The sequence below is a fragment of the Carya illinoinensis genome, chromosome 8, assembly GCF_018687715.1.
Source record: "Carya illinoinensis cultivar Pawnee chromosome 8, C.illinoinensisPawnee_v1, whole genome shotgun sequence".
Lineage (NCBI taxonomy): Eukaryota > Viridiplantae > Streptophyta > Magnoliopsida > Fagales > Juglandaceae > Carya > Carya illinoinensis.
In genome coordinates, this window is record NC_056759.1 from 23,444,020 (window position 1) to 23,463,719 (window position 19,700).

General features: G+C 36.3%; 1 protein-coding gene across 3 annotated transcripts; it reads left to right on the forward strand.

Moving 5' to 3' along the window:
- The first annotated feature begins 444 nt into the window (after nucleotides 1-444).
- Nucleotides 445-10,337, forward strand: LOC122319289 (protein PHR1-LIKE 1-like). Of its 3 annotated transcripts, XM_043137285.1 has the most exons (9): nucleotides 445-789; nucleotides 1,072-1,182; nucleotides 2,118-2,785; nucleotides 6,175-6,337; nucleotides 6,449-6,525; nucleotides 6,616-6,655; nucleotides 6,980-7,052; nucleotides 8,496-8,565; nucleotides 9,446-10,337. In XM_043137285.1, the coding sequence occupies exons 3-9, from the start codon at nucleotides 2,147-2,149 to the stop codon at nucleotides 9,830-9,832; spliced, it is 1,449 nt and encodes a 482-aa protein (XP_042993219.1). In that variant the 5' UTR covers nucleotides 445-789; nucleotides 1,072-1,182; nucleotides 2,118-2,146; the 3' UTR covers nucleotides 9,833-10,337. The 3 variants fall into 3 exon arrangements, with proteins under 3 accessions (XP_042993219.1, XP_042993221.1, XP_042993218.1); XM_043137287.1 differs by lacking the exon at nucleotides 1,072-1,182 and having other exon boundaries at nucleotides 6,995-7,052; XM_043137284.1 differs by lacking the exon at nucleotides 1,072-1,182 and having other exon boundaries at nucleotides 447-789.
- Nucleotides 10,338-19,700: the final 9,363 nt, after the last annotated feature.

The following is a 19,700-nucleotide window of genomic DNA, read 5'->3' on the forward strand; positions in this document are numbered from 1 at the left end:
AGAAATATTTTTTGGATGCAAATTATCTCTAATTATTTTTTTAAAAAATTTACGAACTTATTAAAAAATACTTCTAATAAAAAAAATACAAATGTGTAGAAAATGTCGGTACACTTTCTCGGTGATTTATCATTTTACAAGGTTGAAATTGGAGGAATATTCTTAATCTACTATCACAAGAAACCGATGCTATTTGTTTTCCGTTGGAAGAAAATGCAATCAAGTTTTTAACCAAATTTAGATAAACCCAAGAAGTACCCTTGTAAACACTAGATGACGAAAACTACTCAGAAATCAAGAAAAGATTGGCCTTTCACCTTCGTGGTATGCACCCCACGTAATTGTAATTGTACAGCAGCCTTCCAAATCTAAACGACCAGAGAATTCCTTTTTGTGGATAAGTATACTGTATATCAAATACTTCAAATAGATCAACGTCTCCGTATCAGCAAGTCAATGGTCAAAACTCAAACGTAAATATTACCAGATACAGGATATACTTTCCCCTGCTACTTATTATTCCTAGGACGAGGAGGACAATTTAGCCGTAGTACGTTTTCTGCTTCTGGAGAGAGAGAGAGAGAAAGAGAGAGAGTTGAAGTCACGAGGACGGACAAAGCTTGTTTATGATTTTATCTGTATCTTCGTGTCTTTCCAGAATCTTTCCCTATTGGCTACCCTTTTGTAGCCCTCATTTGCGTTCTTTTCGGCTCAGCCGCCTCTGAGCATCGAGTTGCGTTCCAATTCCGAGCTTGTGGGTATCAGTATTGAATTTCTCTCGGCTTTTTGGTGAGTTTCCTCGATACCCACTTCGAGCTTTTTGAGTTGTCAACGCATGTTAATCATTATCTTCTTTATATCTTGCGTAGTTTGCTGCATGGACTTGTTTTGATTGAGTTTAATATTGGTACAGGAGTTTGATAATACATGGTATAGCGTATCTGAATTCCTTTACTTTTGTTGTTGTTGGGTCATGCTTAGGCTTTTATGTCTTTGATGTATTTTTATGCTTTAAGTGAGACTTGATCGATTGGGTGTTTTCAGTTGATGGGTAAAGTTCCTTTCTTATAGGGTTGTGGTTTGGATTGTGAGGCATGATGATTTTGTTGTAAGGATTGGATTCCAATCTGGATTTGAGCTCATACTCTGTGTCTCCTAGTGTTTGACGTTGAGCTTCTAATGGTGAGCTGATGGCTACTGAAGTTCGGTTTGGTTTCTTTTGAATATACCATCTTTTGTCACTGTGACTTCCGATCACTTTTAAATCATACCCCTGGCTGATTATTGGGCTTAGATATGGATTTTGTGCTTTGATATAAACATAATACTTGTCGAATTGAATAGTGGATTACACTTGATTCAAAATGATTGTCCTTGCTCTAGCCACGTAGCTTTTTGTTGATGATTCTGCTGTGCTATTTTCTCTGTTTAGAAGTTAGTTCTACACTAAAATTAATGCGTGTGTTACCTGCGGGGGAGCAAGAATCAGTTACTTTGGGGTAGGGGGACTAAATAGTGAAATCCCCCTCCCAAAAATTAGTTCACTTTTTTCGGCTGCTCAAAAAAATTTACAATTGCCAGTTGTTTTTCTTAATCTCAATCAATTCAAGTAAGCCTTAGAATTGACTTTTTGAATCCTATAAAACTAATTAGGGTTGAATACATGTATTTTTTTTCTACAATGAACCGAGAGAGAGAGAGAGAGAGAGAGAGAGAGAGAGAGAGAGATTTATTATAAGGTGTTGACATAAGAAGATGTTGGGATTTGTGCTTATGGCTGTGAAGCCAAACTGACGTTCTTACCGATAGTAAGGCTTACACATTCCCAATGCATTTTACAGCATTTGGCTTCTTCAAGATCATCTCCTGTGGGAATAGTTAACATGTTCTTTAACTTATCCAGTTGTAATTATGTGCAGCTGCTAGGAAGAAAACATGTTGCAGTCAGTCTTAACGACATTGGGTTTCTATTCTTAATTCTCTCCACCAAATGCATAATTTGAGCAACAGACTAAGTATCTAACACTAAACAAGAAAGAATGAGATATTAAATAAAGCAGCAAATGATATTCAGTGGGTTAGATAGACCTATATTATAACGGTTTCATATTGTTCAGGGGTTGTCACTCTCAATCCACCAACAACAATGAACACGTACCCTGCTTTATCTATTCAAAGATCAGGTCTTAATCAGCTCAGTAACTTTGGGGCTTCTGGAGCTATGTCTTCATCTTTTCCTGCTCTCCCTCCTGTTCGTGATGACAAGGATTCCAACTATACAGATTCTTTTCATGTTTCCTCAGGAAGGGAACCAATGAAAAATCCCATTTCCACACAGGCTGCTTTGCTAGTTTCCAACGGCAGTATTAATTATGGACAATTACATACATCATCTCCTAGATTGCCCCATGATGTTCATTTTTCTTCAGTTTCATGGCATGAAAGGCATCCCCGAGATTCTCCATTCATTTCCCAATCGTCAACGGAGGAGGCATCATTTCCACCCTGCCATTCTTCCCAGCTGGATGCACGATCTACAGTGTTGATTAATCACCTTGACGGAAATCAGGATATTTCCTGGTGTTCATTTCCACTTCAGGATGTCGTTACTTTTCCTGAAAATATCTCTGTTCAGAATGGTCAGGTTGAAAGCAGTACTGGTGTCATGATATCTGAGGACCATGCTAGAACTGATTTGGAGTGGGTTGATGGATGGATTAACTCCGACCTGGAGGCAGATTGGAATGAGATTCCTAATGTTAATGTGGCAGATCCTGAACTAAAGGTTTGTTCATCAATCCAATATTATATTTGTACTCACTTGCCTTGATGTTTGATTAGGCTTGTAATGCTCGCTTGTTAAGCTACGTGGTTCATGGGGAACAAAAATACATGCCAAGATGCCCCCTTGGTGTCTAATGCCTACAAGGCCCTGTACATTAACAGAGGATACACTAAATATGACATAGGATTTGAAACTTTGATATTATTGTGGCTTTTCGTTTCTTTTCTTGCCTAGTAATATGAAAAATCGTAATTTATATCTTTCCCTAGGACTATTTTTTACACTATCTTTCTGATCAACAGTTTTTGTATTTAGCAACTTTGATATTGTTTATAGCTTTTCATTTATTTTCTTGTCTAGTAGTATGAAAAATTGTAATTATGTCTTTTCAATTGGACTATTTTTACACTATTTTTCTCATCAACATTTTTTGTATTAAATGCTAAGTGGATTGGTGGTCGCTGGCATGAAATTGATATTCACGACCAGTTTGCAGCTTCTCAGCTAACTGATAGCATAAAATATTTTGCATCATTCAGTAAAAAGAATTAACCCCTAGGGGTTGGCACAAGTGGTACAGGCCTTGGTCTTGGTGATATGCTCCCTCTAGATCTAAGGTTCGAATTCTCTTGAGTGCAAACAATTTCTAGGGGCCAGCAGACTGGAAGAGCTTTCCCTTGAATTACTTAAGGTGCAATTCCGGGAAGTAATTCAAGGGAAACTCCTTCCCAAGGGCCTGTGCACTGTAGAATTAATCGGGACTTTGTTCTCGGACACACGATGCCAATAAAAAAAAACGTATGATAAGAATCCAACTTAATTGCCACTATAGTATGGATGGAATAGCGAGTAAAATGTGAATAGCAGTTGATATATGGTTGTGCACTCAATGGGCCAATCTCTTTGGACCGAACAAATTGCCTCCACCTTTTAAACTTCAAAACTGTCACACATGCATCCCACTTATATGACCAAAGATTTTTAAAAGCATTTTTTCCATTCACCACTTCTTTCCTTTGGTCATTGTATCCTTTCTCATACCATATTCATAAGATGGTATACTCCTATCATAAACATAGGTGAAAGACATGTAAAATAACATATCATCTAAGGAACAGAAAAAGGAGCTTCCTTAGAGAGGCTAATACTATTGTATACACAACTTAAAAATATTTTTTAGAAAATCATGTAATTTAGAGTTTAAAACCATAAGTGTATGATCATATCTACCTATCTTACTCAACTTCCTAAACACCACTACCTACACTAAGCTAAGATCTGATTTGTCCTCTTTTAAACTAACAAGGTTGCTTGTTTTATGCTTTCAAATAATCTCAGCATTGAAGGATCAATCTAATCATGCATTCTATGCTTTTCTTATGCATGATGGAATGTACGATTGTTTTTATGCTACACTTTGGGTGTGTAAATCCAACCTTACTCAAAATTAGCTTTTATATGTTCATCATGTCTCTAATACCTGGTTCTCAAGTTACTAGTTTAAGCTTTGTAGCTTGCAGGGCACTTAAGTCCATCTAACAGATGTGGTCTTGGACTAAAATATAGTCTTGGAGGCCTTAATCTTATTCCTACGGGATAGAAATCATAGCTGAAAAAAGCCAACAAAATGTCAGTGAAAATTAGTTTGTTGTAATTCCTACTTATCTTAAGAATGTGAGGTTTAAACCAATTGAAAAGCAACTCAACATAGGTCTAGTTGAATTTTGATGAGTTCAGTGTGAGAGATTAGATCTTGCATTGATTCAGGTGATAAATCATTCAAGAAGGATATAGGAATCCATTTAGAAGGTTGTTAGATGTCTAAAGTTAGATCTTGATGAAGACTTGAGAAAACTTGAAAGAAAAAAATAAAACTCATCTAATTCATCAAAGAGAGTCTTGCAGGCAAGGTATTGAGGAAGAAAAAGGGCTACAACTTTTATGGAATCTTTGAGTTTTGGGAGCTGAAAGGGGACAGCAGCAAGGGAGAATTATGGCTGAATAATGAGGTTTAGTCTTAGAATCTGGTAGCAAGTTTTGGCAGCAGAGAGCAGGAATCCTACTTCTATTAGTAATTGGCTTCCTTATGATAAACTTTAAACAACATTTAAATCTTCTAGGAAAAAACTGGCATATGTTTTTAGGAAAAGGTGCCCCAAATTTAAGCCTTTTTTCCGTGAAGGTTTTTTTTATTTATTTATTTTTATTTTTTGCAAACAAGATTTTATTGATCATAAGAATAGGCAAGAGCCTAAGTATACAGGACATATACAAGAGCAACACCTAAGCCTGCTAGTGTAGTAATACAAGGAATTCATAGGCCTTATCCCTAAAAATTAGGGATGGCATATTTGATTGGTAAGGAATTCTTACCCTAGGCTCCTTTTTTTTTTTTTTTTTTCTTAATTCTTTTGACTGGTAAAATTAGTTATGGATTATTCATTCTAGGCCTCAAAATAAATTTTAATACTTCTTGGAAGATCATAAAATAGACCTACAAAAATAATAGTAACAAAACTCAATTAAAAAAATTCTTTGTTTTCCCTTTTATGTAGTAATGGGGTTGACATTTAGCACAAAGGATATTGATAAGAAAATACTACTCCACATGATAATACTATTTGAATATTTAGGTGCAAAAATAGATGTTACTAAGTTTAGGAGCATACTTTCAGTGATCAGTTTGGTTTGGATTAAGTTGTTGGTTTGAGTTTATATTGCTAGCCCATTTGGACCACTTATCTTTAATGAAGTTTAAAAATGATCGAGTTAGTTATTTGCATCTTGATTCAGTTATTTAATCCTGTTATTAGTCAAGTGATTTGCACATCTACTCATTTTGGACTCAACACAGCCTATATTTAATACATCATTTAATAAATAATTTGATGTGGTTGGGATGTAGTAAAGATAAAAGCTTATTAAAATTTACAAGCGTCAAATTATATATAAATAATATGAAATATGATATGCTTTGGTAGTTTGGCCTTGTCTGGTAAGAAAAAATTAATAAACAAAATCTGAAACTGAACCAACCTTATAGCTTTCTGAAGTTCAGTGACCAAACTCACTCATTAACCCAAGGAAAACCAACCAAAAGCCTTCAGGTTGGTTCAGGTTTATCAGGTGGTCGAGCTAATGTAGCTCAAAAACATGACACATGCCTGTTGTACCTCTCTGCACACCCCACCACACCCCCCTCCCCCCCGCCCCCCTCCGCGCCCACCCACCCACCACAAACTCTTCCCCAATGTTAAAAATATCATAAAAGAAGAAAAACCTTTAGTTGTCATGTATTCTCAATTTTTATTTTGGTTTCTCTCATTTACACTAGAAATGAAACGTTGTGGTACCTGTTTTTGAAACTGTCCTCTGATATCTTGATGCAGCAATCCCAAATCCATCAGCAGCAGCAGCCTGTACCATCTGGAGAACGTTGTGGTGTTGCTAATACATTATCCAATGCACCCCCTTCAAAGTCCCGAATGCGTTGGACACAAGAACTTCATGAAGCCTTTGTGCAAGCTGTCAATCAGCTTGGTGGTAGTGAACGTGCGTAACCTCATCATACTAATTTCTTATCATGTCAGGATTTGAAAATCAAGAGGTTTCCAGTAGTATTGGATGGATCATGAGGTTTCTTTGTTTTTTATTAACTTACAGGGGCTACTCCAAAGGGTATAAAAAATCTCATGAATGTTGAAGGCCTAACAATCTATCACATAAAAAGCCACCTGCAGGTGCATTAAAAATTTTATGTTATTTCATATTTTGTTGAACTTTAGAAGCTAGTTGTTTATTGCCTTTAATGAGTGGGCTTTTTTCCTCAGAAATATAGAACAGCCAGATACAAACCAGATTCCTCAGAAGGTAATGATGGCTGCATTCATTTTTCCTAACTTTGCCATGTCAAAGGCATGCTGAACCACTACGGCTTGCTAACCTTATAAATCTCTATGCAAAATTTTGCTTGTCAGACAGTTGACCCGTTGGCAGAACTAAATAGGTTTTGATATTTGCATTTTCTTATGTCATGCTCCCTTCCAATCTGATTGAGCTGTAGGATGGTGTGGGAGAATACAATGCACTGCTTATTTCTATTAGCTTCTTTTTTCTTGCAGGGTTTACAAAATTTATAAGCAGACTGCAGTATAAGAAGATCAGTTGAAATTGTTCTTTTTCTTTTCTTTGCAGGGACTTCTACAGCAGGGACTTCAGAGAAAAAATTAACTCCTACTGAAGAATTAAAATCTGTGGACCTTAAGACGTAAGTAGTTCATTGTACCTCCCGGAAATATCCATACTATTGTTTGTCTGGAGTTCTTATTTTATTTATTTGTCAACAGTACAAAATTTATGCGAGCATGTCTGAACTTTTAGAAAGTGCAACTTCATACTGGAACTATTTCAATCGTTTCAGCCAGAAACATCAAGTATTTTGATTTCTAGATTGTGTAGAAGTCTTGACAAACAGTTATGTTATTGACTCTTTCATACACTTCTCATTCTCATTTCTAATTTCTCAAATCATAAGAAAATAAATTCAGTTATGGCTTTATAGTACATTTTCTTGTCAGCATAAATTAACTTTGTGTGTTAAACTTCCTTCCAGATTTTAGTTGTGTTTGTGCCATTCCCATGCCTCCAATTTGAATTTTATTGAGTATTTATTCTCATGCAGTTTCAGGTTCTCAGTAATAATATCTAATTTTATTGTGAGTTAATAGAGAATGGGAAACATGTTATATCATGTTGCAAAAAAAAAAAAAAAAAAAAAAAATCATACCTAGATTATGAAATCATTGATGTTTATGATTGTTCTACTAAATGGCTAATTACTTCTGCAAACTTGGTTGATGCTTGTACTGTACTGACATGTCAGAAATGAAAATTTCCTGAGAGGAGACCTGTACTACATAGGACAAGACGCCTATGGTCTTTGATGTATGAAATTTTTTATCTTTCTGCAAAGACAAAAAAATAAGTTCCAAAGTTAAACTAAATATCCTTTTGTTTATGCTTTTCTCATGAGGTAAAATTCAGAGCAATCCATTTTGGTCTTGCTATGATGCCTGTTATTTTCCTTGTAGAACATATTATAACATGTATGTAATAATGTAGCATAAAATGCTTGGTTAAACCACTAGGCTTGTCATCTTTTTTGTGATGACATTTGTGCTTCAAACTACAGAATCCTGGGTCATGGGATATTCTCATATAAGTTACCAATCTATTGAGATTTTTATCAGAACTGTCTATGATATCTGATGTAGCAATGTTCATTTCCCTATTCTTCTAATGAGTTTCTTTTAATGAAAGTGATGTGAATGCATGTATACCTGTCTCTTAATCTATCCATCCATCCACGTACACATCTATCCACAGAACATGAGTCCAAAAATAGTAATTATTTTCAATTTTAAATAATTATCAAATCAAGAATTTCAAGTATATTTTGTTAAATGCTATTGTCTATTTTTGCTCATCACTTGCTACAATTTTGTCCACTTTCTTTTGTGTTACAAGAGACGTATGCTTTTACTCCATCAAGAATACCCACTTTCCAGACCAGAAGCTCTTTAGAATTTGGACCTACAATGCAGCCATAACTTTCCAATATTTCCTAGAAATGTTTTATCTGGTTTCTATTTGTGCTGTCATGCTGAATTTAGGCTAAAATGGGACTATGTTCCTTCGATTTTACTCACAGGGGTAGTGGAATCACTGAAGCTTTGCGGTTGCAGATGGAACTTCAGAAGCGGCTACATGAACAGCTTGAGGTAGGTACTTTGTAGTAGAACTCACTTTATAATATGCACTTCAGAAGCGGCTACTATATAATTATTTCTTTATGAAAATTAAATTTTGATTCTTTAGCCCATGAAGTTATGTTGGGAAATCAACACCATCTTTCTCTTGTTGTATTTATGTTCTCTCTAATTCTTTCAGTTGTGTTCCTACATAGTTTCCCAAGGACAACTTTGATCTTTATTATTTTTCTGTTCCGGTCAAAGTTTCTGGTTTGGCCTTGTTTGTAGTAGCAGCATATGGAGCTTTCCAATACGGTTGTAATATGAAAGTAGCTTACTAGTTACTTCAGTCTCGTGTAATTTGACTTTAAGTTTCATTATTATGTTTGTTGATCTCTGCATCAGATTATTTTTGAGAGGATTAAGTATAGCAACTCTTTATAGTGTTTTGTGCATTGATGATACAGAATTTTGTTTTCTGCGATTTCTATAGTTGAGAACCTTCATTTATTTTGCTTTTAAAGGAAATTTTAGAGTTGCAAGGAACCTGGGAATCATGGTCTGTTACCATTTTGCTTATTCTGAATATCGATTACTGTAGCAATGCAATTGTCAATCACGGTTTTAGTTGGAGTGTTCCCTTACAATATCTCGACTTTGCCCACGTTAACCATGCTTGTTTGATTTGCATTTATAATTTCCTTCCTGTCTGCATCCCACTATATTTGTGGTCCATCTTGGTGATATATTTTCCATGTTTCCTCCTTTCCAACAATGATGGCATTGAATTTAGGAGCTGCAGTCTTATTGTTTTGTGAGAGAGGTACACCAAGTGGGCATGAAAAAGAGGGGAGAGGGAGAGAGCTAGTTTTTTACTCATTCTGATATGGTAGTGGCTGTCTTCCTGCAGAGTCAAAAGAAGCTACAATTGGAACTTGAAAAACAAGGACAGTATCTTCAAGAAATGTTTAAGGAACAGAGAAGGATGGAAGATGGCAGAACTAAGGTCTCGGTGTCTACCATGGATAATCCTTCTGCTCCATTACCAAATATGGTGCAGCCATCCCATGTAGATGACAAATCAGAAACCTTAAAAGCACATCAAGTTAAATCAGGACCTGGAGCTAGTATTGTCAACACCACTCGTGAAGACTGCTCCTGGGATGGAAGTAGGAAACAGAAGGCACATGAAACCAGAAACACAGAAGATCAAGAACCGGATGATCGTGACTCTAATGCTCTCCCATCGAAGCGAGCAAGAGGAGATTGGATGGCAATGTCATCAACTGAATCTTGATCTGATTGAAAACTTTTCCCATGCTATTTTGCTGCCCAATTATAGGCTTGGATCTTCATCCAGAGATACGCCTGGATGACAGATATAAGAGCCGTAGGGTGGAAGATGCCATCAGAAGCCAGATGCTTTCAGAACTTAGGAATTATTCTTCATTTTTGTAAATCATGACTTGTTCTTCATTAAACACACAGACGCACGACAGTTCTAGTTATGATGATTTGATCTTTCAGTGTCCTCTTTTATGTCCTTTGTTAGGCTAAACGCATAAGAAACAGATTCTCTTTTCTTTTTATATAATTATTTAAAAGAAAAAGAAAGAAAGACAGGACAGAGAGATTTGCCTGTGGAATGCTTGCTTGAAGAATTACAGCAACTTCTGGGAGTATGGTGTGTTGGTATGATCTTAATGTATAATCCTTGTCAGAAGGTGACTTCATATCATGTAATGATCCTTGGAATTTTAGTGTTTAGAATAGAAGGGAAACACAAAGCATGTCTCATTTAATGTTGTACAAAAATATGAATGAAAAGATATCAATCTCTCTCTCTCTCTCTCTCTCTCTCCCCACAATTATATTGAAAAAATAAGAGACAATTATGTGAAAGGTCAACTTTTAATGAACACTTTGTGAAGATACTTGCTAGTTTATTCTCCTATATGAAACGTCAGTATTGTAAACTAAGTGAAATGGAGTTTGATTGGCAAAGCTTATCTCTTGAAAATAAGGTAAAGAGAGATGAAAATCTGGTCAATAATCCTTGTGTTTTGGCCAAGTTGAGATTCGTCTTTTGGTCTTGACAAATTTTGAATCAGCACTACACATGGCCTTCATAAGACTATCACGTGTAAAACTCTTTTTTCTCCATTCTTAAAAATTGAAGTAAAAATAAAGCTATATTATATTTTTTAAATATATTAAAAGAAGAATTTTACATGAGCCACTATTACGAAGTGCCCTGTGTTTTTTGTTAATTAATATGGAGTTGATTCAAAATTTATCATAGCATAAGGTGTTAATGTGAGGATCGTGCTGGAGCAAGAGAAGAGACCCTTCCCGTGAGCAAGCTGCTATGGAAGTTGAGGCAGTAAGTGTGCAGCTAGTCCGAATAAAGGCAAGTTGCACTATATAGAAAGCCCTGGCTGACATAATCTCGCATCGGGTGATAAAGGATTTCTTATCTTGTGACCGGTAAGAGTTTGTGTTGATCGTGCTGGGGCGAGAACGAAGAGTCAAAGAAGTTGGCAGTTTTGGAAAAGGACGGTCCCCATGAAAGGACAAGCTGTGGGCATGGACGAGTACCGATCAAGGATAAGACCAATATGGACGTAAGGGCTCTCTAGCATAATGAAGAGATGCGTAAAGGCAATAGGTATCGTGCATAAACTTTATCATTTAAACATCATACATCATTTCTTAGCATCAAGCATAAACCTCAACAATTTATTTTATGAAAAATAAAGATAATAGCTACTACATATAACATCCATTTACATATGCACAACTATTACTTTGGGTGTATAAATAGGAACTATCAAAGAAAGCCTTTATATACTTATATTTTTAAACAATAATGCATAGCATACTTTCATAAAATATTATTTCATTGCATAAAAAGAACATTTTTCATAAAATTTTTCATTTTCATTTTCATAATATCTAGAAAACTCTATAAGATAATTTTCTCAAGTGCATAAGTAACTAAAACTTAGAAAATCCATAACCTACTCTTGACTTGGACTTCCTTCACTTAGACATACTCTACTATCCAAGTCCATCCTCCATACTTTCCTTTGTCACTTTTTCTTAAGTCTCAAGGTTGTGCGACGCCCCCAAATCCCATGTACGACACGAGAAAATCGAGACATCCGGATGATGATAACAGGGGTCACCACCCTATCACCAAGTGCCAAGTGTGTGTATAAGCAACAAGTGTACAAAAAGAAACACGCAGCAGATAGTAAAGGCATATAACTAAGTACCAGAATTTTTCTTAATTTAATACAAAGCAGTTCAAGACATACATAATAAAATATTACAAACTATAGATATCGTTTCAAAACCAACTACAAAGCATAAACTCCCAAATCAATACTCCGGCGGAGCCGCATCCTCGGGCTCAGCCTCCTCCTCCTCCTCGATCTCTGCATCAAAATCTACAGTATCAAAAATAGTGGTGCAGGTAAATAAGATCTAAACGCCACTAGATAAAAGCATATTAAAACTCAAATAATATGCATAAAAAATAACCAATGCACATAAACCGTAAAACTATATTTTTTCACGCACGCTAAAAATCCCATTCGGCCCCAAAAACATATTACTTTCCAGCTCACGCCAAAAGTCTCATTTGGCCCAAATTCAACTCATATCAAAACCAATTAATCCGAATGCACCATGACCTCCCCTAGGGGTCATCTGCACACCCTGGCTCCTGTGCCACATCGCAGGTAACGACCACGCGTGTGACACCTAAACGAGCAATGCCTAGTTCCGCGCCCCGCACGTTCGTAGCCAAGCATCCTCTAGCCCTCGCTAGCGAAGGGCCATGGAGTCTGTACGAGAGCGTTACCATCCCGCCTGCTCTCGTTGTCGCCCAACGATAACTCAGTGGACGTCACTCAGTATATTATGCTCTCGAGTGACCAGAGGAGCTCTACTGAGATAATACCCCATCCCAGCTTGGGGTCATAATACACAATCAGTCGAAAATCTATTTACGCAAATAAAATAGGATTTTCTCAATTTTAATAAAATGCACATGTATGCTCCATGTAATGCACACCTCAAGGCACAAATAACCAACCAATCACAAACCAACAAAACCAATCAACTCCGTCCTCAATCCATCCGACCCTCGAACTCTTCGGGCTCAGTCCGGAATCAACCAACCAGCAGTCAAATAATTATTGTAAGAGTAAAATATATTTAAATCTAAAAGTAAAGTTTAGAAAATACTTACAGCACTATAAGGTATTTTTCAAAAGCTCACGACGTTACAAACGGTGGAGAAAAAGCAACGTAACAGTGTATTTTACACTGTGGCCGTGGGTAGTAAATTACCCACTTTCGAACGGGGACAAATCAAGACACGAAATTGATAGGGAATGGCCAAGGGATGCTTATGAAACTAATGGAAGTGAGATTTGGCCGTGGGTGGCGGCGCACGGCAGCAGATCGGACACTTAAAGCTAATTTTAGTTTTGGAGAGTGAGGGAGAGTGAGGGCTATACACAACTCCGTTGGCCATGAAATTTCTTGGGGAAGGTCATGGTGATGAGAGGTACAAGATGGTGGTGGTGAAACACTATGGGTGGCCGTGTACAACGGCGTACGGTGGTACAACCAAAACTCTAGCTATGGAGACCCATCGGAGAAAAAGAGAGAGTTAGGGGAAAAGAAAGACATGGGGAGGAAGCCCTTGATGTGGTGAATCCATTGGTGGTGCTTAGTGGCTGATTTGGCCGTGTATGGTGGCTCAAAGAGGAGAAAAATGCTTAAAGACCCATTTGTTTGGAGGAGAAAAGAGAGAGATTGGGTGGCCGGCGTAGCACACCATTGGCGCAGTAGAGCTCGCCGGTGAGGGAGGGACATGTCAGAGGTGGAGGTGGGTCACGACTGTTGGAGGTGGCGCCGGCTGGGTGGGCTAAAGGAACTGACGGAGGGAGAGGGAGAGAGGTCGAGTGCTGGAAGGGAAGAAAGAAGAAGGAAAAAGAAGAAAAAAAAGAAAAGAAGGAAAAGAAAAAGGAAAGGAAAAGAGAAAAAAGAAATAAAAGAGAAAAGAAAAAGAAAAGATGAGGGAAAAGAAATGAGGTTTAATCCTCATTTTTGGAAATCAAAAACTGACCCGACGAAAGCGATTTTAAAAACCATAAAACGACTAAAATAAATTAAACACCACATCAAACTAAAATAAAACTAATTTAAAATACAATAATTTAAAATAAAAGAATGAATATATTAATTAAATTAAAATACTCTTTCAGTGAAAATACGCTTAAAAAGGGAATGTCACAGGTTGTAATGTGACCCACTTGAGGTTAGCTTCCCTACACATAGTATTCTACTTCAAGTTCTTATCCTTTAAAGTGAACCTATTTAATTCACTTTAAAGGTCTTGCTAAGATAGTGCTGTCCAACCTATGGCCAATAAGCCGACATACGGAGATCACATTAGAAATGGCTTATTTTATGTATGCTTTGGCTATTGGGGTTCCTATAGATTTTTCACGACATGTAATAGACAAAATACATCGCTCACATATGAAAGATAGAATTAAATTTTCCCTTTAGAAGTTATATCACCAAACTGGCTATGAAAGCCAAAGTCCTTTTTACGGACAATGAGCCAACAATGAAGATGGTTGATTCTATTTTGGCCCTTACGATAGTCAAGTCAAAGGCCGTTTTGACCAAAAAGAGACCTCAAATGACAGAGTCTACCTCCTTTCCTCCCGAGGCTTCCATTTCTATTTCTCAAGTTCTTGAGAAAATCACTCTTCTCTCATAAAAGATTGATATGTTTACTGCCAAATGGGAGGTAGTCAATCCAAGTTCGAGCACCAAATTGCTGCTTTACGTTTAGACTATGTACAAGCAAATGATCGCTTTGTTTAGCTCTCGGTGGATATGCAGCATGTCATGGAGAATGTCATTGACTCTGACGCGGAGGAGTAAACATCCCTAGGCTGATTGCTGACAAAAAATGGGAGTATATGATGTTGAGAGGGAGCAGCCATGTAGGGGGAGCAATAGAAGCCAACTTAATCTTTTGAAACCAACTTAATTTTTTCCTTATTTCATTTTAGGTGAAATGCAATTGAAACGATGTGTTTTTGATTTTTTTTTGTTGGCTTATGTTTATGCTCAGAACATGCCTAACTCTAACATTGTAGACTAGTTTCTAAGTTGGTATGTTTTTATTTGGATTATTTTTTTCTAGTATTCTTTGCTCGATTTTCTTAGTGTGCTGTTTGTGTTGTTGATAGGTTGTTTATATTTATCAAGCTGGTTTCATCACCAATCGGCCAAAGAATTTGGCTAGGCCTAGGTGATTAAAATGATAGAGTAATTTATCCTATCATTAAATTTGTATTTTAGATAAATGTAAATTATTTATTAGCTTTATCTATAACAATATTAAATTTATCTAGGAGGTATTAGAGATTATTTTAGATAAGTCATATGTGTGTAAATCGCGTCCCAATGAAGCTGTACTTATCAAAAAAAGAAGTTGAACTAGGATCAGTTCTATAGAGAGAATTTATCGCTAAGTGTCAGTATTTCATCAGGAGACTTTTTCGCCACTGATTTGCTCCGCCAGTAGAGTCCTACTGCAACTAAAACTTATTCCGGGTTTAACATTTAAAGAGATTCAGTTGGATAACTCAACACAAATTTTTTGCCAGGAATTATTGAGAGTACATTCTGTGTGCTTGGGTGAGGAAATTCACTTGAGAAATTTCTTCTTGTTTTTCGTCTCTTTTTCAAGTGTGATCGTGCTCCATGTTGGAGAATTAATTAGTTGAGTTTTAGCCACTAGAGTTTCACAAGAAAAATGGTCACCACATGTCTCAGAGTAGCAAAAAGACATTACAATTTGAAATTCACTATCAGGAACACATTGTCTAATTATTCTAGGTATGGATCATCCCAAAAGAATTTTTTTTACCTCTACAAAAATTTCTTCTTGTCTTGTTGAGTCCAAATGTGAGTAATTTCACCTGTAAAAAGAAAATTAGCAACATCAGAAAACTAAGGCAATTGAGATATACCAAAAAGTTGAAAATCTAGAAATGTATTTTTAATAGGAACTATCTCCATGGAATCTCAAAGAACAAGTCTAGACGAATCGTTAATAAAAACATTCTCAACTCTTTTTTTATCTTTAATTATTAAATCAAATTCTTGCAGTAAAAAGATCCATTTAAGCAACCTTGGCTTTGCATCTTTTTATCTTCAAATATGCATGATCAGTAAAAATGACAATTTGAGATCCAATAAAATAAGAAAGAAATTTGTCAAGTGTAAAAATTAGTGCAATTAACTCTTTTCAGTTGTTGAATAATTCATTTGAGCACTATTTAAATTTCTACTTGCATAATAAATAACACAGCTTTTGTCCTTATGTTGGCCACATAGCTCTAACTGCATAATCACTAACATCACACATAATTTCAAATGGTAAATTCCAATCAGGTGATTTTATAATTGAGGTTGAAATCAATATACCTTTTAGGTTTGTAAAAGCTATCCCAATATCCTCAGTCCATACAAAAAAAAAAAAAAAAAATCTTTGACAATAAATTGCACAAAGGTCTAGAAATTACACTGAAATTTTTAATGAATCTCCTGTAAAAATATGCATGACTTAGAAAAAATCTGATATTCTTGATGTTCTTTGATATGGGAAAATTAGCAATTAATTCAATTAGCCTTGTCAACTTCAATACCTTGAGAAGAGACAATAAGACCAAGAATAATCTCTCGAGTGACCATAAAATCACATTTTTCTCAGTTTAAAACCAAATTCTTTTCTTTGCATCTAATCGGCACTTTCTCCAAATGAGTCAAACATTCATCAAATGAATCACCAAAAATAGAAAAATTATCCATGAATATATCAATAAAACGCTCTACCATGTCACTAAATATGCTCATCATGCATATTTGAAATGTTGCAGGAGCTTTACAAGGTCCGAATGACATCTTTCGATATGCAAATGTACCAAATTCAGGAGTAATCTCAATTTGTTTATATCCAAAATAAACATATAGGAAACAATAAAATTTATGCCTAGCTACTCGTTCAAGGATTTGATTCATGAATAGTAGAGGAAAATGATCATTCCTAGTGATAGAATTTAGTTGTATATAGTCAATGCATATATGCCAACCAGTAGTAACTCTAGTCATGATCAATTCATTATCAGCATTCTTAACTACAGTCATACCAGATTTTTTGGATATCACCTGTGTAGAACTAACCCATTTACTGTCAAAAATTGGGTAAATGATCCCTACATTCAAAAGTTTCAACACTTTTGCTCTAAAAACCTCTTTCATATTGGGGTTGAGTCTACACTACATTTTTCTGAGGGCTTAGGATTGTCCCCTAGATATATCCTGTGGGTACAAATTAAATGATAAATACCTTTGATATCAACTATGGTCCATTCTATTAATTCTGTGTTCAATGAGAACACCAATTAATTTTTTCTCCTGAATTTCATCTAGTTTTGAGGAGATGACCACTAGTAATGTCCCTGCTTGACCTAAAAATGCATATTTGAGGTTTCAAATCAAGTTTTGGTGTTTGTACACTTGAGAGGAGAGGCACAAAATTACGAGGTGGCAATTCCTCAAAACATGTCCTCTACTTATCAGTATCCATTATAGGAATAGATTTTCAAAAAACAAAAAAAAAAAAAATCATAAATATAAGCACATAATCATCATCAAAATTTCCACCATAAACCAAATAAGCCTCCAGACGATTAGAAAAAATTGACAAATCAAATTTATATTGAACAAGAGTTTAAATCAAATTCACTTCATGCATATCATCATCACCAGGTTGTTTACAAACATTAAAAATATTAAACTCCAAAGTCATGTTACCAGAATAAATTATCATCACACCACTCCTACAATTTATTAAAGGATTCAAGGTTGTAATGAATGGTCTGCCTAAAATTTTAGGAATTTGAGTGCAAACATAAAAAATAAGTTCTGTGTCCAAAACAATAAAATTCACTGAGAAGTAAAATTTGCCTACTTGCACTAATATATCCTCAACTATCCATCTCAGTATTTTTATTAAAAGATCAGCAAGTTAGAGTGTTACCTCGGTGGGTTTAAGTTTACCAAGACATAATTGCTCAAATACCAAGTGAGGTACGAGGTTAACATTAACACCAAGGTCAAGTAAAATTTTCTCAATTTTAAAATTTCCAATAACAAAAGAAATTGTTGGACAACTTGGATTTTTATATTTTGGAGGAGAATTATTTTGAAGAATGATGCTTACCTGTTCTATGAGGAAAGCTTTCTTTTGCACCTTCATCTTACGTTTCACTGTACACAGATCTTTCAAAAATTTAACATAAGATGGAATCTGTTAAATGGCATCTAATAAAGGAATATCTGCATTTTGAACCAATTTATGAGAATGTTGCAATCTTTGAAAAAAATAACCAGATATTGGAGCTTTGGCAGGTATATCTAGTTCAACATTGTCAAGTTCATCATCACTCTTGAAATTTGAAGAATTGTTGTTTCACAAACTTTCATTGAAATACTTTTATCAATTATTTTTCTATTGCATAGAGTGGTGATGGATTTGGTGTGACGCTCCCAAATCCCCACGCACAGACACGGGAAAATCAAGACGTCCGGATGATGACATCACGGGTCACCACCCTATCTACAAGTGCCAAGTGTGTGTATAAGCAACAAATGTGCACGAAGAAATACGCAGCGGATAACAAAAGTCATAACTAAGTACCTGAATTTTTCTTGTTTAATACAAAACTGTTCAAAACATACATAATAAAATATTACATAACACAAATATTGTTTTAAAAACTAACTATAAGCATAGATTTTAACTTTAGCACCCCGGCGGAGCCGCATCCTCGAGCTCAGCCTCCTCCTCTTCCTCGAACTCTGCATCAAAATCTACGGTACCAAAAATGGTGCTGCAGGTAAGTAAAAACCAAACACCACTAGATAGAAACATATAAAACTCAAACAATATGCATGAAAGAATGCAATACACATGTCCCATAAAATCATAATTTTTTCCACGCACGCCAAAAAAATCCCATTTGGCCCAGAAACATAACCTTTCCAAATATCACGCCAAAATTCACATTTGACCCATATCCAACTCATATCCATTAACCAATTAATCCGTGTGCACCATGACCTCTCCTAGGGGTCATTCGCACACCTTGGCTCCTGTGCCACACTGCAGGTAACGACTACGCATGTGACACCTAAACGAGCGATGCCCAGAGTCGGTGAAGGGCTACAGAGTCGGTGCCTAGAGCGATAACTAGTTTCGCGCCCGGCGCACTAGTAGCCAAGCATCCTCTAGCCCCCGCTCCCGTTGTCGCCCAGCGACAACTCAGGGGACGTCACTTAGTATATTTCACTCCTGAGTGACCAGAGGAGCTCCACCGAGATAATAACCCATCCCGGCTTGGGCTCCTGAGACACAAGCACCTGAAAATCCATTTACGCCAATAAAACAGGATTTTCTCAATTTAAATAAAATGCACGTACATGCACCATGTAAATGCAATCTCAATGCACAAAATAACCAACCAACCATAAATCAACAAATCAAGCAACTCTGTCCTCAATCCATCAGACCCCCAAACTCCTTGGACTCAGTCTGGAATCAACCAACCAACAGCAAATATTTATTGTAAGAGTAAAATACATTTAAATCTAAAAGTAGAGTTTGAAAAATACTTACAACGCTATATATTAATTTTTGATGGATCGGCGCGCAACAAACGGTGAAGGAAAAGCAACGTAACAGTAAAATTTCACTGTGACTGTAGGTTGTAAAATACTCACTTTTGAATGGGGACAAACCAAAGCTTGGGATTGATAGGGAATGGCCTAGGGATGTTTATGAAACTAAGGGAAGTGGAGTTTGGATGTAGGTGGCGGCGAAAATGGCAGTAGGAGGCCAAAATACTCAAATCGGAAAGCTAGCTCGTGGAAACTGTTCCGGCGATGGATCGAGGCCGGAAATGGGTAGGTTAGGACGGCAAAGAGTCGGTAATGAAGTGGTGAAGAGGTGGTGGCCGGAGGTGGAGCGACGGCAGCACAACGGAGCAAAAGCTGTTCATCTT